Source organism: Sander vitreus, chromosome 3 (assembly GCF_031162955.1).
Source record: "Sander vitreus isolate 19-12246 chromosome 3, sanVit1, whole genome shotgun sequence".
Classification (NCBI taxonomy): domain Eukaryota; kingdom Metazoa; phylum Chordata; class Actinopteri; order Perciformes; family Percidae; genus Sander; species Sander vitreus.
The window spans coordinates 28003941-28028520 of NC_135857.1; the positions used below are offsets into that span (position 1 = coordinate 28003941).

The 24580-nt window shown below is 41.6% G+C and overlaps 1 protein-coding gene across 1 annotated transcript in view; it reads left to right on the plus strand.

Moving 5' to 3' along the window:
- LOC144515720 (solute carrier family 12 member 9) overlaps positions 1–21695 on the plus strand; it is a 62688-nt gene extending 40993 nt beyond the window's left edge. Inside the window, exons 9-13 of the mRNA XM_078246789.1 lie at positions 258–382; positions 9611–9803; positions 16036–16210; positions 17912–18058; positions 18883–21695. Of these exons, the coding sequence (XP_078102915.1) occupies positions 258–382; positions 9611–9803; positions 16036–16210; positions 17912–18058; positions 18883–19847 (1605 nt within the window). The 3' untranslated portion in view covers positions 19848–21695. The remainder of the gene's footprint in view (positions 1–257; positions 383–9610; positions 9804–16035; positions 16211–17911; positions 18059–18882) is intronic.
- The last annotated feature ends 2885 nt before the right edge of the window (positions 21696–24580 follow it).

Genomic DNA, 24580 nt, shown 5'->3' on the forward strand with positions numbered 1-24580 from the left:
GCTTATAAATCAGGTGATTAATCACTTTATTTTTCCTCAAAAAGCACATGAACGTGCAAAACGTGATTGACTTCATATTTTAGAGATACATTTTTGGGGGTGAAAAGTAGGTGGGTGCTGGAAAAGGTCATATAAAAAAAGAAATTAAAATGCACTCTTCTGTCCGACTTTGGAATAAAATGTTGCTGTGAATGTTAATCCCCTCTCTCTTTTCCCTCCCTTTTTCTCTCCATCTTCTTTTGTCCTTTCTTTTTTAGCTGGTGCTTTTTTCAGGGAAGCTCAACACCATCGCCAGTATTGTGACCATCTTCTTCCTGTTGGTGTATGCGGCTGTGGACTTGGCCTGCCTTGCTCTGGAATGGGCATCTGCACCTAATTTCAGGTACACACGTCACTTTCTTGTCCTGTCATAATGAAGGTTCATGGCCGACCCCCTGCGATGAGACTTTCTGTAGTACCTTTTCTTCACTAAACACACTCCTCCTCTTTTTTCTACCTCTGCCATTGTTTATTTATGTGTGTAAAGATGTGGTTGTATGCCAGCTGGATGCTGCTATGGTGACAGTGTACTAATTAAAAGACATAAAACTGGCCACTGCTTATAGACCCATATTGGAGAGGGACTGACAATAAAAATGAGTGCGTGTTTGTTTTTGTGGGGGCGCAAGTAACAGCGCATGGAGATGTTAAGAGATTTAAAGTGTGTGTGTGTGTGTGTGTGTGTGTGTGTGTATGTGCTGTTTGTATTCCTAGTACATTTGCAATGACTCTGATTTATAAACTCCTCCACTGGTTATAAAGTACATTTCAAATGACATGACATCTCTGCTTCTGGTTTTATTTGTCATGGAGGAGAGAAACTGTTTAAACACCATCCTTCACATTTTCTGTTAGGACAGATAGCCTGCAGCTCTGCGTTTGCTGTTATGTATTCCTCTGCAGTGATAGTTGAAAATTAGTCATAAGACGTGTGAGAACGTTCACATCAAGGACACATCAGTCAAGTCTAGTTGACACCAGGATAGAGCACCAGACGAACATCTGGAAAACAAAGTCATTATCTTCCTGTAATATTGGTTCTCTCAGCACTTTGGGATTTATTCAACATGAATATTTTGTATAATGATATTAGTGGATTGAATTGATAGTTGCATATTGGACCACAATTGTCAACTCTACTGGAGCAGTTTGGTGATTAATACCTTGCTGAAAGGCTGAGAAAGGAAACTCCTGTCTTCTCACCTGCTATGCTTTACTTTGTGTTTAAATGTAAGCACAGAGAGAATGTTTTTTTTATCCCAAACTATTCTTGTCAGATTTTAGGGAAGATGACCAATAGAACAATATCCTATTCAGAGCAGTCCTTTTTCACAACTCAGGCCTTTTTTGTGTTTATAAAGCTGCATGGTAAAAGTACTGTATAACCATTGTGAACTCTGGAACTATATATTTGGGGGAAATGATTCTTATGCTTTCTCTTTTAATGAGCCTTTAATTTAAGCTCATTCTATTGTCTACGTCTAATGTATATTATTTTCATCATACTAATATCTAATCAGTAAGCAATTTTGTCTCATAATTGATGGATAAAAATGGGAAATATATTCTTTAAAAGAACTGCTGTCCCACTACATAAAGAAAGCCTGAATAAGAACAGTGTGTCTGTGACAGTGCAGTTTGTAAGACAACATGTTTTGATTATGTCTTTTTGTGGGTGGCAGGTGATTGACAGGAAGCAGAGTCAAATGTACACTGCAACTCTGGCACAAAAACTATGCTGTTTGTGTGCGCAAAGACATGGCATATTTCAGTTTTCGGATACTGTTGGGTCCATCTCTTTTATTCTGCCTTGTTTTAAAGTGCTCATATTATGCTTATTTTCAGGTTCATAATTGTATTTAGATAGCACCATATATTTGTTGTACTGCACATTGCTGCAGCTCCTCTTTTCACCCCTCTCACCACTTCTGTACCATATTTGTTGGGAGTCACACATGGGCAGTAAGTACTGCTAGCTAGTTAGTTGCAGAGTATGAGGGTGTGCCATGCTAGCAGCTAGGCGAGCATTATAACGTGTGTTACAAAGTGACGCACGTTCGCATAAGTAAAGGCTGGACTACAATAGAGCTGTTTGGAGCAGTTTGTGAACAGTGTTTTCTGTTGGAGATGGTAAGTCCCTTTGGGGTGGACTTTGGGCTTTTTCACTTTGTAAACCTATAATGTGCACAGAAAGATATATAACACAATAAAGGAAAGGGGAAAAGCATAATATGAGCACTTTAAGATCTAATAGATCTCAAGAGAGGTCTTCACTAGACATGAGCAGATCAACTTCACACACACAGGCTACACTAACATGTCACACCTAAGTATATTAATAGCTGCCCAAGTATATTTTGACCCAGTTTGACAATGACAAATACAGTTTAACATCTAGTTGTCTCCGAATCCAAAGGAACAGCCTAAGTATACGTTAGCTCCCGCTTTTGCTAATTCAGGTCGGTGTTTCTTGACCCTGTACTCAAATGAACCCCAACAGCTGATAGTCATGGAAACTAAGGAGTTGCCAGTGTCTGCAGTGATCATCGTCAGATCTCAGACTTTCTTCTTTTGTCATATGGAGTCAGTGATGTGTGATTTTTGTACTGAGCATAGCTAAGACATTTAGTCGAGTCTGTGTCCATCCTGTTGTTGTCTTCTGGTCGCTGCTGAGGCTCACTTAATAAATACGTAAGTAACACGTAATAAATAACGTGCACCGGTATTAACATGGTGTTGGTGCACAGGTGGAGGGAAGATAAAATGTATATTTCTGAAAAGTCACGGTTGTATTTGCTTAGAGAATCCTTATAATATGGCCTGTATATATATATATATATGATACTCAAATGGTCTGTTCAGCGCCAAATTACAACTAAACCAAAGCTTGCCCAACGGTTAGCTCTTGTCATGTAGCTAACATTGGATTTATTTCTTGTTAAATCTGGTATCTCCTCAATCTACAATTCTGCAGCTCATTTTGAGCTCAATTCAGAGACCTGCTGTATTATTGTGATGAAAATGTGCTGACATAAAGAGGACATTGTGAGGAAAAAGCTTCTCGCCTGTGGGAAATAATGAATTCAAATGTCACTTGGATGTGCACATAAGTCAATTATTCACCTGCACCTGCCCAAACCATTATTTGCTCATTCATCCCAAGTGCATATGTGATTTTGAGTACCTGACACCTAAAAATAATAGTGATACATTTTTGGAAAATTACATTTTACCAGCTTTTAGTTAAGTTCTCATTGGCAGATGTTTTATGAAGTTGCTATACTCTGGCTGTACCGTGAATCATTTCACATTAAGTAAGAATGTTAAAATCCATCAATTTCAACAGCCACAAGAGTGCGCTGTGAACATCAGTATATCAGTATGTCTGCTTTGTAGTATTAGTGTTAGAGAATATGGTAACTAACTTTCTGTACAGCACACTCCGAGCGGCCAGTGTTTCCTCTGGTGCCTTCCGTGTACAGTGCTGTGTGCTATCTGCTCATGCCTCGTTATCACTGTGTGACCGCTGGCAAAGGCTACAGGACACAAAGTTAGCCACAAAACTTGTCCTACCACTGATCTCTCCTCTCCCTGTCGGTCGGGGGACCCAGGCCCCTGGAGCTGATAAGGCAGCTTTTTGTCTGGCCTGCTGCCCACCCGCTTGGGCCTCCTTCCCCTGAGTTGTTAATTCTGCTAGTTCATTGTTGCTGTGTTACTGGGCAAATTTCAACGGTAGTTGTTTGTGTGGGTTTTATTTTATTTATTTATTTTGTCTGCTTTCTCTGCTTCTTTCACTCCGCTCCCTGTCTGGATCTCTCCCACGTCTCTTTCCAAGCAAAAAGAATTAAAAGCCATTTAGCGCCGTCTCTCCCCCTGAGAACTGGCCTGTAATTAGCATAACTAATTTAGCAGAAATATTTGGCTTTCCTTTAAATTAGCTGTTGTGTAGGGGAGGGGAGGGAATGAAATTATGATGTAGCGGAAATGTGTGTGTGTGTGTGTGTGTGTGTGTGTGTGTGCGCGCGCACGCAATTTGGAGATTGTGTTTGTGTGCGTCTGAGATCAAGTTATGACGCGTGATTTTCTTTTTTTTCTAATAATTTATGTGTGACTGCATCTTTTGCTTGGTGTGTGTGTGTGTGTGTGTGTGTGCTGCTTGTGAGTCATTTCCTTTATTTTTGTGTTTGCCTTTTTATCTTTGTGTGTGTTTTGTGTGAGGAGGCTTCTGTTGGCTGCAGCTTTATCAGCAGTGGCTCCAGCTGTGTTGAGTGTTCCTCAGAGGGTGCTGTGTGTCCTTCTGCTGATGCTACATGGGCACCGGCCACTTGTATTTGTGGCTTAAACACGCATGAACACACACATAAACACATGTACACACGGTATCACAGGGTCAATGGCCAGGATTCAGGACACAACTGAGCGCTGCACACGGTTGCCAAAGGATGTTTGTGGAAAGTGTGGAACTCGGTTACACACAGGCAATGACATTCAGTCAGAGTGGGCAACTGTAGAGCGACAGCAACTGGCGGCTTAACACACACTCTTTTTACTTTTACCAGCTCAGTGCCATGTGATGTCCAAATTACAGCAGCATTCTCTGCAGCTACCTTGATTGCCTTTGTAATAATGTGTGAATTGACCAGCTGAACCATTAGCTCAAAAAACAAAAGCTTTGTCCTCTGCCCGGCCTGTCCTTTCTCCAAATATGAGTCAGAGTGTTTGACAGATTGGAGTGTGTAAAAATCCAGATGGATCATCAACTGTGTCTGGATGGATGAGAGAAAACAGGTTATTAGAGAATCATTATGTGTTAATAGATGGGTATGACTTGATAATGGTTAAGGATTAAGGTGCATGCCTGAAATCAAACAGGATGACAGGATTTCTTGATTATGTTGTGCTGAGGTTTATCAGATAACAAGATGACTTGAGATTCATCCCATCATGCAGTTGTGTTCAGGTAGTTTGTAGGTCAAGTTACATTGAGCTGAATTGGTTCCCATGTTATACTAGGCTGATCCAATATCAAGTGGTTTCTTAAGTTCTTAAGTGGTTTCTTAAGTGGTTTCTTAAGGTCAGTCCAGTCTCCACTGATGTTGTGCCAGTGTTGGGACGCTGCCTGACGTAACGTCTCATTCACTCTCTGACCTCTCACTTATAGAACCTGGCAGCCCCTCGTGTGTGTGTGTGTGTGTGTGTGGGGCGGGGGACTATAAGGATAACGTTTCTGTCCCTGCTTTTCCTCAATTATGACGTGTCTTTTGGCTAAAAGCCGGGTCTCCTCTCTCCATCTTCATCCGTTTCTTTTTCTTAATGTCTCTAAGGACTTGATTGGCGGCGATTATTTCAGGGTGCTTTTGCTGTGTCAGCTAAGTGACATCAGTCGCTGGAGAACAAGAGAGACGGCAGAGGGGGTGAGAGCGAGGTGATTGTCTGGAGGTACCATTGCCGCTGATGATAGAGGGACCTCAGACAAAAAAGGTGGGTGGGGAAGGGCGGACCTGGTGGGCGAGCTTTTATCGTAATTGCACCTGCTCTCCAATGGGATGGAGAGAGGGAGAAGATGAGAGAATTGGGGGCACCGCCAATGTTAAGTGATCAAGTAGAGAAGAAATAAAAGCAAAGTTTAAAGACAGTAGGTCATTACGGTGCAACAGTGGGTACGGGCTAGGATGGGGCTGATATGTCAGGATATTGTCATCCACTTATAATAAATATGATATTCCTAACGAGTTTTAACAAGTCAATATGCTTTATTATTATTTCTTTTGAAAGTCTCACTGGAGAAATCATTCCACTGAGCGTGGGAGGATTTTAATCAACCGGTTCAGTAAAACCTGCAACGAAACATGTCCGACTCTGGCTCAAAGAGCTGATAGCCATCTAACTTTTTTCATAAGTCTAATATTCAGTGGTGAGTTTAAGTGTCCCATGTGATGTAAATGCTGTTTCTGAGGACTTTCCACCCAGACAACAGTAGGGTTTTTGCAACTTGTCTAGAATGTATATGCCTAAAAATAGTCAGATCAAACTAACCAAATGGCAGAGTCAACAGAATTTTAAAGAGCCATAAATCTTCTGTTTACATCGGTAAACTCCACACAGCAAGCTCATGTTAAGCATCCCAGCCGGTGTGATGCTGTATGCCAAAGGATACTAAAGGGACAAGAGCGGGAGTATTGCTTTGGAGTTAGTTTTATATCTTGCTCAGAAAGGACAACTACAGCATGATGATGAGTCTTGCTCTCGGCCCCTTTGTTGGTGAGAAGTACAAATACAGTCATTAAGTAAGAAGACATTCCCGCATAGAAAATCCAAAACATACTTGAGTGTATCAATTACATAGGTTGTTCATCAGAAAGAACTGACAAGTAAATGTTTCAACTTCAGGAGGCTCAGTAATGCTTTGAGCAAAATGCTAATGTCAGCATGCTAACATGCTTACAATGACAGTGCTAACATGCTGATATTTAACTGGTAATGTTTACCATGTTTATCATCGTAGTAATATTTGCTGATTGAAAACACAAAGTAGAGCTGAGGCTCATGCGAAGCTAGATGAAAGGTCAGAGGAACACCAATGTGATTGCAATTCATCCTGAGTGGAAAATGAATGTCTGTACCAAATGCCATGGCATAGTTGTCATATATGTTACTAAAATCCAAAAATGTTGCTTGAGCAACGTTAGAGGATCATCAAAGCTATTAGGCTTCATCTTCTTCGTCTAACCTTCTTTGCCCCTCCCTTATCAATGAAGAAAACTTGACCAATATGGGGCTAATGGCTGTCTCTATCTGTCATTCCTATAGTTTCTCTTTTAATTTACTATCCCTGTGCTCTCACCCCCTGCTGCCCTCTGGATACTTTCGCACTTTCCTTTACTTTCTGCTGCGTTCGGCAGCGGTTACTTGAGTCTAAATCTGTTAGTGTATCCGAGGAGGAAGCCAGTCGGTCATTTGAGCTGCATGTGTAATTACAGCTGGGACTATTTTAATGGCTGTTTATCCACACGGCTGCAGTTATTGCAGGGAAATTGGGTTCAATTACATGATCCTCTAAATATCTGAGCGCTTCATCCGCTGCGTACTGTAGCTCCCAACTCCAACACCCTTTCAGCTAATGTACACTTAAATGGCACACACATTTATGGAAGTATATTTTGACGGGTACATACTGTATGTGCAAGGAATACAACTCAGGCACTCATTCATATATGAATTCAAGCTCATGCACCCAAACACTGAGAGGTCTACAGCAGTATGCAGAGGCAGCTTATTATTGATGCGTGGTGTTTGTTTTAATTGCTCCTGTCCCAACTCCCATTAACGCCATATTTGTTTGGTTACTGCCGTGCAGTCACGCATTAGGAAATGGTGTGTTGCCTGCTCCTGAGTTTGTTTGCATGTTTGACATCAGCTGCCACTACTGTTGATTAGTAATCAATTTACAGTGGTTGTAGTAGTTGTAGTTGATGTAGTGTAGTGGTATGGCTCAGTGGTACAAAGAGACCAGATAGCTGCAGCCTGGACCACTGGAGCATCACTCACAAACATTGGAAAATGAGACAGTATGGGGCAATAGGTTTAAAAAAAAAATAAAAAAATCATGATGTCAAAAGCAAAGCAAGTAGTCACAAGTAGAGCCTCGGCAACACTGACACAGGATCAGGAACAGAATGTGCAGAAAGTAGCATTGAGTTGAATAAAGATGAGTTGACAACAATGGCAGTCTCAACAAAAACAGAACATGTATTTAATACAGGAATATGATATTAAAAAGGTGTTTTATTTATATAAATCTTATATAGTTGATATGTTGTGCCTTGTAACTTGCCTTTAAGTTTGACTATTTTCATTCTCCAAATTTATAAATAAACAACAGGTATTCATTCATTCTTTATTTATCCTTTATTTAACCAGAAAGGTCCCATTGAAATACAATATATCTTCTGCCAGGAAGTCAAGATGGGCAGCAAAATAATGACATCATTAAAAAAAAACATAACAAAACAACAGACACAAAACCTACAGGAATCGGAGGCTAAAAGAATCATGCGCATAATAATGGTATCTGTTTAAAGCATGTAGTAAGAGTATTCAGTGTTTCCTAAAGAATTGTATTCTGCCACAGTGGAAAGGTCTCTGAGAGGGGGATTTGGACCATCATGTGTCACTGAAATGTTCCAGTGAAACCCAGACAAATGAAATTCTTCCATGGGCGTAGCAGCTATTTTAAAAGATTCCCTCAGTGTTGCTGAAAGTTAGTTTGTATTCCAGATGGCTCACTCACTCTTATGACATTGCTGTATTTTATATTCTTTACTTTATGTAAGTAAAATAAGATGCACACAGTCTCATATCTTCCTTTCACTTGTTTCAAACAAGATGCTAGTCATCGGACCTTAGACCCTAGAGGATACTCAACATAAACAAAAACAGCAGTTTGGTAATTTTTCCTGTCCTTGAAATTCACTTTGGCCATCTGTGTAGTATTTACAGTGGGGCAAAAAAGTATTTAGTCAGCCACCAATTGTGCAAGTTCTCCCACTTAAAAAGATGAGAGAGGCCTGTAATTTTCACCATAGGTACACTTCAACTGTACGCCCCAAAGCATGATGTTTCCACCCCCATGCTTCACAGTAGGTATGGTGTTCTTTGGATGCAACTCAGCATTATTTCCCCTCCAAACACGACGAGTTGAGTTTTTACCAAAAAGTTCTATTTTGGTTTCATCTGACCATATGACATTCTCCCAATCCTCTTCTGGATCATCCAAATGCTCTCTAGCAAACTCCAGACGGGCCTGGACATGTACTGGCTTAAGCAGGGGGACACGTCTGGCACTGCAGGATTTGAGTCCCTGACGGCATAGTGTGTTACTGATGGTAGCCTTTGTTACTTTGGTCCCAGCTCTCTGCAGGTCATTCACTAGGTCCCCCCGTGTGGTTCTGGGATTTTTGCTCACTGTTCTTGTGATCATTTTGACCCCACCGGGTGAGATCTTGCATGGAGCCCCGGATCGAGGGAGATTATTAGTGGTCTTGTATGTCTTCCATTTTCTTATAATTGCTCCCACAGTTGATTTCTTCACACCAAGCTGCTTACCTATTGCATATTCAGTCTTCCCAGCCTGGTGCAGGTCTACAATTTTCTTTCTGGTGTCCTTTGACAGCTCTTTGGTCTTGGCCATAGTGGAGTTTTGAGTGTGACTGTTTGAGGTTGTGGACAGGTGTCTTTTATACTGATAACAAGTTCAAAAGTGTTTGTCTGGCTGCTAGATGTGTAAAAAAGCCACTGTTTGTTAACGCATTCACCACATCAGCTAGATAAGGTGATAATATGTCATGTTCACAGCTTGTTGTGTTTCAATGTAAGGAGATTTTACTTATAAAGTTCAGCACATTCTGTTTCCTTGCGTTATTGAATGAATTGATGTCCCTTGCAGTGTGAGGGACTGTAGGTTTAACAGAATATAAACAACTCCATACACAGTCATCTGACATTAAAATAACTGCAAAATATATAAGCAAGCATTGCTCCCTAACCTTTACCTCTCCTGTTCACTTCTTAGGCCCACCTTTCGTTACTTCACCTGGCATACATGCGCATTGGGCATCGTAGGTTGTGCCGTCATGATGTTTCTGATCAACGCCATCTACGCCTCGGCCAGCATCGCCTTCATGTTGCTGCTGCTTCTGCTGATTCACTACCTCAGTCCCACCTCCAGCTGGGGCTACATCAGCCAGGCTCTCATTTTCCACCAGGTCTGACACACACACACACACACACACACACACACACACACACACACACACACAGACACAGACTCAATACTGCCTTGTCATTACTAGAGCAACTAAAATCTCATCCCCATAGCTTTACAAGAGCCTGTACCTCTGCCAAGCAATCATTCTATCCGGTTTATAGAGATGCACAGACACACACACACACACACACACACACACACACACACACACACACACACACACACACACACGCACAGACAGACTGATCTCTGCTGCCTCTCCATCAGCCAAACACTTAGCATTTAGCAGACAAACACACTCACACATACACACAACACTGCCTTGTCACTCCTACAGCAGCTATCTATCATATTTATATCAGGTCTACCACACACACACACACACACACACACACACACACACACACACACACACACACACACATACACATCACCTCTTCCCCCTCAGTAAAACTCTCTACATTTCTTACACATATACTCACAAACATCAACACGCACACACACAGAGCTTTACATCATCCAGCTCTCCATGTCCTCTATCTGGCGAGTCTGTTGCTCTCAAGGAGAGGGGACGCTGTTGCCAGGAGGGCCCGTTGACGAGGGGAACCGTTGCCAAGACCGTGGGCAGAGGTTATGGGCAGGGAGAGTGAGGGTGGCTGGGTTTGCCAGCAGCTTGTCAGGAGGCAGAACATTATTATAACCACTTAACTTATTGAGGCTGTCCTCCTTTCCCTCCTTCCTTTTTCTGTTCTCTTCATCTCCTCCTCCGTCTCTCTACTGTTTCTCTCAACCGGAAGACAGCAGCTCGGAGCAGGAATCTGATTGGCCACCAGATCAGGGTCTATCAGAGAAGGTGATGGGTAGTTGGCCTATTAGTATCATGGATGTATTAGTGAACAGGCCTACTGGGCCATGGGACCAGAGCCCCTGTATGAAGTGGCTCTTAACATTTCTTGTTGGAAAATCAACCACAAAGAGACACAAATAGATCACAAAGAACCACAAAATCATCTGTAGTCGTTATATGTCTCTTTCAGTCTGGATGTAGTACTGCAGGGGTGGGGGGCTATTTGGAGTTACAAATAGCAGCTATTTATTAATATTATTTTTAGGGCTGTCAATCGATTAAAAAATGTAATCTAATTAATTACATACTCTGTGATTAATTAATCGAAATTAATCGCATACATAATTAATGGTGCCTGAACCGATACTTTTTAAGAAAGTAAAAAAAGAAAAGAAAAAAAGAAGAGTACTAAATAACAGTCGGTGACATTAAAGAACGGCTTGTTTATTGCTAAGGCCATATGGTCAAAATTAAATGATTTAATAATAATGTATAACAATAACTTATTTCACTAGTAAATTGCTGTTGAACGACAAAAACAATCATCAGATGGGAAAAGGACATTTACAATAACTTCAAATGCACTACGAGGCTGTAGTTTACCAGTTTTATTGGACACACCGGCTGTGTTGTTTCTCCGACGGCAGCTGCAGATTGTTACATCCCGGTGTTGAATCCTCTACAGTAAAACACAGTCACACTTTACACCGTTTAGCATTAGCTGTCAGCATTTTAACCATGTTTAATCCAGCTACTAGCTAGCGGTAGGCTAACGTTAGCTGCTGTCGAGTATAGTGTTAACTAGCGTCACGTGCAGCGGTGTTTGTGTTGCCTGTATCGTCTTCAGAGCATCAGAGAGAAGTGCAGACATATCAGTGGCACCAGATTTCGGTAGCCAGGGTTGGCAGGAAGAAGATTTTTACAAGTAAATGTTCCAATTAATGATCCAGGCAGCACATTCTCGTCTCCCTCCTTCATTTTACAGTCCAATGGTGGCTAGAACGGCTCCGGGTCAAACGCCCAGTTCGATTTACATGATTACACTAACAGGCCTAGCAAGAGAGGCCAAGTGTGTGCATGTACATATCTTATACATGCACCGTTCTTGCACCCTCTAGCAGTAGCCAGTGTGGCAGGGTGCCAACTGGGTGACATTGAAGCAGGGACTGGAGACACAACAGCTCACAACAAAAAACACACTGGGAGATAACAGGCGGCTGACAACAGTGTTTAGGAGAGAAAGAGAATGAAGAAAAAGACAAACTGAGGCAAGAAACGCTGATGGTATCACGGGAGGGAAGAATAGAGGCAGAATATAAGCAGCAAGAGGGGGTTAGTGATTGAGAAACTAAGTGATGGGTGAGACTGAGGCGACAGAGAAAAGATGATAGGCTGATGGATGACAAGACAGGGGGAAATGGAGAGATAAAGAGAGACAGATGATTAGATGAGCGGAGGCAGTTGGACTTCGCCTCTGGGGCCTCGTTCTTTTGCATTTTGTACACCAATTACCGGACGCAAGCATGGAAACAGTTATGGTGATAATGATGGTAATAATGTTGGAAATTGTTGCATCTTCATTTTTGATTGATGGCTGTGTAGCCACACAAAGATTCAGGACCTTGAGCTAAACTTGTATTGCCAAGGCAGTCAATATCGGCACAAATGTTTTGGTTCTTTTCAGGCTAAATCCCTAAGTAGAGCTGCAACACAACTACAATTTCATATTATTACCGCAAATCTGTTTAACACACCCTTAAAGTGTTTTCAAATGTAAGTAATTTTAAAGTATTTTTAATCATTCACAAATGACGTGCTTTCATTTAAGCAGGTGTTTCTCACAGCAACAAAAAAGGCCCACAGTGTTAATTGGCTTGTGCTTTAGGCTCCACTTTCTCCCCCCCATCTGATCACATCAGAGATGACCTTCTACCCAACCTTCTTGTAACACTAACACAGTGTTACTCGTGCCACTTTAAGGACCACTCAACACATGTAGTGTAGAGAATGTGAAAACCATGAAAACACAGATTTATCCTTTAAAGCTACCCTTCATCTCTGAATCCGACAGTGTAAGCAGCAGCTTTGACATGGTGATGTCATCACTGAGCTAATAGTCATTAATTCCAATGAGGGTATAAATTAAGTGTTAATCATTCCTAGTAGGCTGTAGGTTTAGATCTGATGTTTGGTTCCACTTGGTTACATTTCCTCAATGGTACCTTCATGCCACCTCATCAACACACTGTCAGAATCCTAATTATGCTTGTGTTATAGTGTGCATCCTAATCCAAACTGATGCACGCATTTAATAGCATTTAAGCGTACATTAGCAATCACTGATGGGTACAGTTTTACCAATAACGGTTTGATTGACACATGTACGCATGTATATATACATGTTGACATCTGCAAACAAATATATTCACACAATTCATTCAGTCCATGCCACAGTTCTCACATCCTAATGGGATGTTCATTAGATATGTTATTTGTTTTTACATATGAGAAGTATGTGCAGTTACAGTACAACAGTACCTGCATACATATACGAGGTACACACATATACACACACACACATATGCACACAGGATATTCAGCGTCGGAGACTTAAAGACCTGAGATGGACAGCAGAGCCATTGGTGCTGGGTTGGCTCCAGCCTCCAGTTTTGCGCTGTTTGTTTGGTCTAACTCTTCTTTTTCTTTTTCTCTGGATTACATCGGATTGAATTATTTCATCATTTCAACTCTTTACAACTGACATATGGGACTTACACTCAGTGCAATAATGGGACATTATGTGCAATATCATGGACATAATCATGAACATTCTGAATTAACCATACCCTCGTATCTATACTTCAAATTTAATATTATTCATACATAGGTCTATATGTATCTATATTTGATCTATTTTATGATCCATACTGGTAACCTATTTTTGGCATTGCATATATTTTAAATATATATGTATCTTTTGCTGAACAGTGGCAATTACATTACAAAAAATGGCATGCTGTATTTACCTCTTATTTTACTTTTGTGATAAAGTGACTGAAATGTTCATCTGTGACATGTTAAAATGTAGTGTCACAGTAGCACAAATAAAGAAGAGTCATAACCTCAGTAATGTCAGTTCAACAGCAATATCTACAGTGGGGAGAACAAGTATTTGATACAGTTTGTAGTTTTCCCACTTAGAAAACGTGTAGAGGTCTGTAATTTTTATCATAGGTACACTTCAACTGTGAGTGACAGAATCTAAAACAAAAATCCGGAAAATCACATTGTATGATTTTTAAATAATTAATTTGCATTTTATTGCATGACATAAGTATTTGATACATCAGAAAAGCAGAACTTAATATTTGGTACAGAAACCTTTGTTTGCAATTACAGAGATCATACGTTTCCTGTAGTTCTTGACCAGGTTTGCACACACTGCAGCAGGGATTTTGGCCCACTCCTCCATACAGACCTTCTCCAGATCCTTAAGGTTTCAGGGCTGTCACTGGGCAATACGGACTTTCAGCTCCCTCCACAGATTTTCTATTGGGTTCAGGTCTGGAGACTGGCTAGGTCACTCCAGGACCTTTAGATGCTTCTTACGGAGCCACTCCTTAGTTGCCCTGGCTGTGTGTTTTGGGTCGTTGTCATGCTGGAAGACCCAGCCACGACCCATCTTCAATGCTCTTACTGAGGGAAGGAGGTTGTTGGCCAAGATCTCGCAATACATGGCCCCATCCATCCTCCCCTCAATACGGTGCAGTCGTCCTGTCCCCTTTGCAGAAAAGCATCCCCAAAGAATGATGTTTCCACCTCCATGCTTCATGGTTGGGATGGTGTTTTTGGGGTTGTACTCATCCTTCTTCTTCCTCCAAACACGGCGAGTGGAGTTTAGACCAAAAAGCTCTATTTTTAGAGTTTCCCATTCCTCCTCTGGATCATCCAGATGGTCATTGGCAAACTTCAGATGGGCCTGGACATGCGCTGGCTTGAGCAGGGGGACCTTGCGTGCGCTGCAGGATTTTAATCCATGACGGCGTAGTGTGTTACTAATGGTTTTCTTTGAGACTGTGGTCCCAGCTCTCTTCAGGTCATTGACCAGGTCCTGCCGTGTAGTTCTGGGCTGATCCCTCACCTTCCTCATGATCATTGATGCCCCACGAGGTGAGATCTTGCATGTAGCCCCAGACCGAGGGAGATTGACCGTCATCTTGAACTTCTTCCATTTTCTAATAATTGCGCCAACAGTTGTTGCCTTCTCACCAAGCTGCTTGCCTATTGTCCTGTAGCCCATCCCAGCCTTGTGCAGGTCTACAATTTTATCCCTGATGTCCTTACACAGCTCTCTGGTCTTGGCCATTGTGGAGAGGTTGGAGTCTGTTTGATTGATTGTGTGGACAGGTGTCTTTTATACAGGTAACGAGTTTAAACAGGTGCAGTTAATACAGGTTATGAGTGGAGAACAGGAGGGCTTCTTAAAGAAAAACTAACAGGTCTGTGAGAGCCGGAATTGTTACTGGTTGGTAGGTGATCAAATACTTGTGTCATGCAATAAAATGCAAATTAATTATTTAAAAATCATACAATGTGATTTTCTGGATTTTTGTTTTAGATTCCGTCTCTCACAGTTGAAGTGTACCTATGATAAAAATTACAGACCTCTACATGCTTTGTAAGTAGGAAAACCTGCAAAATCGGCAGTGTATCAAATACTTCTCCCCACTATATATACAGTTGCTAACTTTAGCCGCCATAGGCTACTGGTCATACCAGACCAAGTAGCAGAACCCGAGTGTATGAACTGAGCGAGGGTGTGTTTTATTGCCTATGAATTCAGCTTTTCATTTGTAAGAGGACAATTTTCATTTGTTGTACCAGTTAGGGAACTGTCATATCCCTTAAGTGTTTCAGTGGTATTTTTATCATCATTGTTGTGTTGCCACGAATTTCACATAGTAAACTTCCTGAAACTAACAGGTGAAATTCATTATAGTGAATTATCTCATCTATAGCTTGAGCGTAACAAGCCTGCTGTGATTTTGCAAGCATAAGGAACATATGAAATCCGTAGGCTTACATATATAAATTAAAAAAGGTAATGCAAAGAAATCTCGACTGCATTTGTGTGTAAGTTACATCACCTCCAGTAATGAATTTCAGGGAGCATAATTAAAGTGGACTTAAGTTCTGAGCCTGAGTCTCAGATAACGGCAGAGACATCTCTTTCTTAAGGGGAACTCCACCCTACACACATGACTTGAGTGAATGAATGGCACTTGAGTCCACTGGTATGGACCACGGGGTTAAAGAAGAACTAGGATTGGGGGTAAAAATAACACTTTCCAATAAACAACGCTTTTCCAATTCTCTCCTATAGGTGCGTAAGTACCTGCTGATGCTGGACGTGAGGAAGGACCATGTTAAGTTCTGGAGGCCTCAGGTCTTGCTGATGGTTTCTAACCCTCGCAGCAGTGTGGGCCTCATCAAATTCATCAACGACATCAAGAAGAGCGGCCTCTACGTGTTGGGACACGTCCAGCTTGGAGATCTCAGTAAGGACACGACCCACTGTTCTGATTGTCTCTGATTGTGTTCAGCTATGAGACTTGTTATATTACATTTACTTAACACTCAACAGTCATGATGGAGCGGACTCTTACTTTGAAACATTCCGAAACATCACTTGTTTCTCCTGTGAACGATCAGGAAACCACACAGTGTTTCACCAGATCATCAGGAGCCCTTGAAAGTTTACTTCTGCACCATTACATATCTAATCCAGCACAATGTGACAGGGTGACTATTAATTATGTGCAAAACAAATTAGGGATGGTGATGGGATATAGTTTTTGGATAATTTAACATTATTATGATATTAAGACGCAGCAATGACGAGACTAAAAGCTTGTTTTTTTGACTATCGACTTCAACATTATTGCTGAATTTTAAAAGCAAATTGTTGTACTCGTCTTTGTCAGTGCATCATTTAATGGACCTTTTTAGCATGCTAGACCTTTCTCCATGACATCGGCTCATCTGCTACTGTTTTATTTCGAAGGAAGTAATCGTGCACGCAATGCTCCGGAGGAGTTACCTTTTCTTTTCTGCAGAGGCACACACTAACAGTTTAAAAGAGCAGGGTCATTGATTGTTTTCTTTGTCTTTTGAGGATTTTGTTGAGGGGGGGGCTTTGTGTTGATGGGAGACTGGGACTGGCCCTGAATAGTCTTCAGAATCTAAATCTTCTTGAGTGTTTTACAGGGAAGAAAAAAATGATATGTTCATTATCCACTGAAGAGCCCTTCTGATGAGGCAAAAAACAACAACCATTAACATAATTACATTAAGTGTGGGGGGGGGGTTGTTGAGGACTCCCAGCTACTCCATTGTAAGTCCATCCATTCTCTCACTTGTCTCTCAACTGTTTGCATTAAAGCTGAATACAAAAAAGACGTATCCACAGGAACAACAGTGTCTGAACAGATCCTTACACAACTTAAACTACCACAGGAATTGTCTGTGAAACTTGCAGATGTGGCCTCTAGATTGCACTCTTCATACATATTGATGTTTTTCTGGATGATTGATCACCTGCCTGCCTGTTTGTGCTGCCCTGTATTTTTCTCTCTGTCTCACATTCTGTCTATGCTGTCGTTTGTGCTTGCATCTTTCGCTCTCTTCGCCACCCCCTAACTTCTCAGCATCTTGTCTTTTATCTCTCTCACGCTGTTCCTCTAATTCCAGCTCTGTCATACTGACTTCCCTACTCTCTTCTTTAAACCGTACTGTATATCCAGGGGCGATTCTACTATAGGATCAGAGCTAGTGCACATTATTTGTTCAAGCGTTATGCTACTGTGCTAACTGTGCATTTTAACATCATTTTGGGCCATCATGGTAAGGGAAACACTAAATTATGTAACTAAAAACACACCAACAGTTCTGAGAAAACTTACCGTAATGCTGAGGCACAGGGCCATTACTACAAAGGTGAGGTGGTACTACAAATGAATGGTATCGTGCAAATATTGAATAAGTGGGGGGGGAACTAAAAGTCACTGCATCAAATTAAAAAATAATGAGGTATAAACAATACATTATTAATAATAATTCCATCTATGGAAATGCAGACAATTCTAATATGCAGTAAAGTAAAGTATTTCCTTTACCTTCTCTGAATCCCAACACACTTCTATTGAACTGTCAGCTATTGCTCTCACCTCATACCATTGTGTTCTCTTCCACCCACCCAGACACTCTACCGTCCGACCCTCTGCAGTCCCAGTATGACTCCTGGTTGTCTCTGGTGGACAATCTCAACATCAAATCTTTTGTCAACTTGACATTGGCCGATTCTGTGCGTCATGGGGTCCAACATCTACTCTTCATCTCTGGACTAGGTCAGTGTCACCACATCACCACAAAAATGTCCCTGTTGGTCAATAAAGACATTTGAAAGCCTGCATTGATATCTGGGATTACAGCTGTGGGCTGTGATCTGAGATTTTAGTTTTTTTACTAAAAGTACTAAAAATATAATTAAAGCCACTATGTGAGGTATTTTATGTGATAATCGCATTGTTCCAAGTTTTATTGTTGGCATAGATCTTTGTTTGTAGAAAACCATGCAATCCTGGTTAGAATTGGTGTAGTCCATTTATCTCACTATGACCACTAGGGGCGTCAAAGTTGTAAATGTTCAAATTCTACTCATAATGGCTTTAAATGTTATAATTTATGTATTTCAGCTTGTTTTCAGGCAGGAATTTTGGGCTGGCTGACTTTTGAATTTTTTTTTAACTCCTTTCAGAACTTCAATTTGAACTGCCACTTCAGTTGTTTTCAGTAATTCTGATCCAGCTGTCATTTCAATTTCTCTCAGTGCTTACACTGAAACTGACACCTCAACTTTATTCAGGGCTTACGGTTAAACTCCTTTCAGCACTTCCATTCTAACATATTTTTTAACTCATTTCAGTAATGCTGTCCAACTTCTTTTCTTCAGCCCTTTCTCTTATCTCTCTTTGGCTTCCCTCCAGTTCTCACTCCAGGGTCTTCCTCACATCTGTCTCTTACTTTCACTTTATCAGATAAAATGGCTGAACCTCTATCCTTAACTTAACAACTCACAAAATCAATGATAATGATAAAGAAATGATTTGTATTAGATTGTAACAAATGGTCCAGTCTCATCTTTCCTTTCTCCGCTTTCCTCTCTTTCCAGGTGGGATGCGTCCTAACACCCTCGTCCTTGGTTTTTATGACGACTGTCTTCCAAAGGACAAGCTGATTGATCCTTCGCTCTGTACCAGTCAGCCCAGAGATCCCTCGGGCTCCTTGGATGAGCTAGAGCAACAGCCCCCTCTCTTCCACTTTGCCTCGCTGCGGGGGTCCAGCGACAGACAGGATTATGGTGAATTTGGGGACGGGAAGGTTCTAGGACCCCAGGAGTATGTAGCGATCATCGCTGACGCCATGAAGATGCTAAAGAATGTGGTGCTTGCCCGATACTTCAACGACTTTGACCGAGCCCAGGTCCTCTCGCCGCCCTCCTCCTCTCCAGGTAAGGGAGCTGTGTACGTTGACGTCTGGCCGGTCAACCTCCTGCGCCCGGACAGCAGTAGCTACGTCGATACCTGCTCTCTGTTCCTGCTACAGCTAGCATGTATCCTCAACATGGTGAGAGACTGGCGCAAAGCCACGCTCCGTCTCTTCCTGTGCGTGGAGGAAGGACGGAGCGTGAGAGGCTCAGAGGAGAAGCTGGGCCAGCTGTTGAAAGAGCTGAGAATTAAAGCTCAGGTCTTCTCTGTGCCGTGGGACCAGCAGGTGGCGCTACACTGGCAGCGCCAGGGCGAGTGGGGCAAGAAACAGTTGTCGCAATCCCCTGATAGCGCTAAAGAAGAGGAAAAGCAGAGACCAGATGAAGAAGAGGAGAACGATGAAGATTACGTTAATAGCTTCCCAAGCAACGCTACGCGCCTGTCTAATGACTACCTGTCAGCTGTCAATAAGCTGATCCTGGACCCGACCCGGCCCCCCCCTGCTGTGCGTTTCTTGTACTTACCCCGTCCCCCAGCTGACACCCGCCGCTACACCACCTACTTGCACCAGCTGGACCTGCTGACTCAGGACCTGGGCCCCACGCTGCTCATCCACGGTGTCACACCTGTCATCACCACTGACCTTTGAACAATCCCCTTCCCCTGACACATTCAGGGAAGTGTTCCTTTGATTGCTGAGGGCTGCTGAGTTTAGCAGAAGGTTCTCTCTGAAAGTGTGTGGACCACTCCTAGTGCAGCATTACTGTAGACCTCAGCAGTGCCCCGACACTGGCCTCTCCACCCAACGACAGACTGGGGAAGAGGAAACAGCCCTTGAAATTTCGACCCATACAGTGATGTCACTGCTGACTCATTGATACCACCTGCACTGCCTCGCACAATATCTGGCACTATAGCTCTAGAGCCTATTTTAGAATATTGAAAATGAATATTTGGTGATCACAAAAATCCTGACTGGCTACACCTTTCTTTTGTTTTTTTGTGTTGTCACCTTGTAGTTCTGGTAATCCCATCAAGCTTCTGAAGGCACCATGATTTTGAACTATTATGTCAACCTCGTTGCAATTTACACATAAAATAATCAGACTGATTGACGGTACCCAAGTAAAGCTAATCACTTTCCAGGCAAATTTACAACCTGCCAAACACAAGCCACTCAAAAGCAGTATAAAATGGTTAGGCCCCCAGGGGAACATTTAGATTGCCAATCCACCTCTGTCCCTCCATCACTTAGGCCTACTTCTTCATCCATATCTACGATAGAGAGAGCGGTCTAATTCCTGATACATTCTAACCTGAATTTGAAGTATTCTCTGACTCCCCTTGTTCCTTTTCTTGAAATGTTTTCGTGGTGTGCTGCTGCTCAAATTCCTTAAAATGACCATTTCATATGCCTTGAGATCAAAAAGTGCCTCGCTAGTTAGGGAGCAAAAGTTTGGACTCATTCCATCACGGACAGAAAGTTGGACTGCGTTACACCTGTCATTTGCAGGAAATCTGCTTTTCCATTTTAGGAACTTAGAAAAAGGAAACAGTTAGTACAATAATAACGACGGTGCTACTATATCAGTTTTATTCCAAAAGTAATTTTATGTGGGATTTTAGGAAGACATTCCTCTTTTTCCAAATGCACTTTTGGCTTTCCTCTGCCAGAGTGCATGTTGCACGTCTCTCCAAAACTCCTTAAACATGTTTACAGTGCCAATAACTACTGTGATTATCCACAATAATATATTGATTGTTTTTATGTATATTAGGTACTCCACTTTTTGAATTGTTTTTACTCACTAGTGACCACATTGCTTCATCTGCCTCAATGCTGAAGTGCATTTCCCAAAGTATTTATAACATTTAAAATGAACCTTTGTCCCCTTTGCTGAACTGACTCAGTAATATCACCTGCCAGAAATATCTATCATAATATAATAACAACAACGAAACCCCTGAGTGTACTAAATGGAGAAAGGTACGTATCACTGCTCATAAATTCAACAAATAGGATATATTTCTTCTATTAAAAATTACCTAGTCTCACTTAAATCATCTCTGTGTAGCATTTTGTGGCAAATAGTATCCTTGACACATTGATGCAATCTATATCTTCTAAAATCTTGAATTTTAAGTCTCTAAAATCTCCACAAGTAGATTATTTCAGTTGTAGATGCATCCTGACAATCTGTGATCCATATTTGAAGGATTTATTTGTATTTAGACCTTGATATCCTTGTGTTTGAAATGAGGTATATGTTTACTTGTGGACTAATAGGATCCTTCTTAATTCCAAAGAGGGGTCTTGTTTGGACACCACACTCCTCACCAAACCACTGACGCTACATTTCTTCCAATCTTTGTCCTGGATTTCACAGGAATGCAAAAAAAAAAAAAAAAAGTGTTTGATTTCCTGCTGATAATATATATATGTACTTTTCAAGATGGAAACTGATTTGACTGAAAAAAAATAAAAGTTTGTATTACATGTCCTTTTTTCTTTTTCTTCGTTTGCGAAAGCCAGATCAAACTTAACAACCGCTCAGAGTGTCCAAACTTTGTTTCATTTCAGCTGAAGACTGGTTTGTGTGTCTCAGAGCAGAGAGAAGAGGGTTTTTGTGTCTGCCACACTTGTTTGTGTGAGGTAAACTTTGGAAATAGGGGTAAGATAGCTCTGCAGCGAGGACAGAGAGATACTAGAGGGTGCCAGCCAGCCAAATTGCCTTGTCCTACAGTCACCCTCACTGCCAACCAGGCAGAAATGGATTCCATTTCCGCTCTGAGGTGAACAACAGATTGGAGAAATAAGCCCAAATAGCCGTCGATATCTGTTCAGGAGGAGGGAGGCTGACATTTATCACTGAGAGAAAGACACCAGCTCTGAGAGGTTTGTGTGTGTGTGTGTGTGTGTGTGTGTGTGTGTGTGTGTGTGTGTGTAGTGTGGCGCCTGCAATTTGGAGATTGTGTTTGTGATGCGTCTGAGATCAAGTTATGACGCGTGATTTTCTTTTTTTTCTAATAATTTATGTGTGACTGCATCTTTTTGCTTGGTGTGTGTGTGTGTGTGTGTGTGTGTGTGTGTGTGTGTGTGTGTGCTGCTTGTGAGTCATTTCCTTTATTTTATTTTTTATTTTTTTTATTTTTTGTGTGTGTGTGTACAGTGGGGAGAACATAATTTGCATTTTATTGCATAAGTATCTGATACATCAGAAAAGCAGAACTTAATATTTGGTACAGAAACCTTTGTTTGCAATTACAGAGATCATATGTTTCCTGTAGTTCTTGACCAGGTTTGCACACACTGCAGCATGGATTTTGGCCCACTCCTCCATACAGACCTTCTCCAGATCCTTAAGGTTTCGGGGCTGTCACTGGGCAATACGGACTTTCAGCTCCCTCCAAAGATTTTCTATTGGGTTCAGGTCTGGAGACTGGCTAGGTCACTCCTGGACCTTGAGATGCTTCTTACGGAGCCACTCCTTAGTTGCCCTGGCTGTGTGTTTCGGGTCATTGTCATGCTGGAAGACCCAGCCACGACCCATCTTCAATGCTCTTACTGAGGGAAGGAGGTTGTTGGCCAAGATCTCGCGATACATGGCCCCATCCATCCTCCCCTCAATACGGTGCAGTCGTCCTGTCCCCTTTACAGAAAAGCATCCCCAAAGAATGATGTTTCCACCTCCATGCTTCATGGTTGGGATGGTGTTGTTGGGGTTGTACTCATCCTTCTTCTTCCTCCAAACACGGCGAGTGGAGTTTAGACCAAAAAGCTCTATTTTTGTCTCGTCAGACCACATGACCTCTCATTTCTCCTATGGATCATCCAGATGGTCATTGGCAAACTTCAGATGGGCCTGGACATGCGCTGGCTTGAGCAGGGGGACCTTGCGTGCGCTGCAGGATTTTAATCCATGACGGCGTAGTGTGTTACTAATGGTTTTCTTTGAGACTGTGGTCCCAGTTCTCTTCAGGTCATTGACCAGGTCCTGCCGTGTAGTTCTGGGCTGATCCCTCACCTTCCTCATGATCATTGATGCCCCACGAGGTGAGATCTTGCATGTAGCCCCAGACCGAGGGAGAGTGACCGTCATCTTGAACTTCTTCCATTTTCTAATAATTGCGCCAACAGTTGTTGCCTTCTCACCAAGCTGCTTGCCTATTGTCCTGTAGCCCATCCCAGCCTTGTGCAGGTCTATCAATTTTATCCCTGATGTCCTTACACAGCTCTCTGGTCTTGGCCATTGTGGAGAGGTTTGAGTCTGTTTGAGTGTGTAGACAGGTGTCTTTTATACAGGTAACAAGTTCAAACAGGTGCAGTTAATACAGGTAATGAGTGGAGAACAGGAGGGCTTCTTCGTCTGTGAGAGTCATGCAATAAAATGTAAATTAATTATTTAAAAATCATGCAATGTGATTTTCTGGATTTTTGTTTTAGATTCCGTCTCTCACAGTTGAAGTGTACCTATGATAAAAATTACAGACCTCGACATGCTTTGTAAGTAGGAAAACCTGCAAAATCAGCAGTGTATCAAATACTTGTTCTCCCCACTGTACATATATAACATAAATATAAATTCCCCCCAAAAAACAATTTAACAATCTATTTAAGAAACAAAAAACATGATGTTTAACTATGATGGATTGTGTTAACATGAAAATAAATGGTACTTTAATCATAAGTACAGACTTTATTCACATGGTTTAAATCCATAACTTTTTTCAAAGTTTAGTAACTGAAGATAAATTATTCATTATTATCAAAATAATTTAACTATTATTTCAATATTGATTAAACTATTTATTGACAGTAGTTGTGATAATGTGGCAATGCATTTAATTCTGCTCAATTATCACTCAAATGTGTTGGTATGTGTACATGAACATATACTTACAAATCGTCAAACACTTTGTAAGTCTTGTTTATCATTTGTAGATCATGAAAAACACATTTGTCCCCAATATTTGACACAATTTCTTTCCATACACTTTAAGCCTCAGAACTACTTTTTCCATTCAAAGTGTTTGCTTGTTAAAACAAAAAAGCTGTAGGCTACAAAGAAAAAGAGATGGTGACAGGAAGGAAGGAAGGGAGGAGGGTGGCTGTGGCAGAGGGGAAGAACCGCCCACCCATAGGGTTTTCGCGTGTGTGTGTGTGTGTGTTAGACATAATCAAAGATGAAGACCATCAGGGCTGAGTGCCTCCAAGTCTAAAACTCTGCTCGGTCATGTCTGCAGCCCTGATCAAAGGAAACTTGTCACTACCTTGTCACTTCCACCATGTGTCATAGCCCTAACCACTAGGCGTGCCAACGGGTTACACACACACACACACACACACAGTTCATCACTTATAATTTCTACCACACTTTCCAT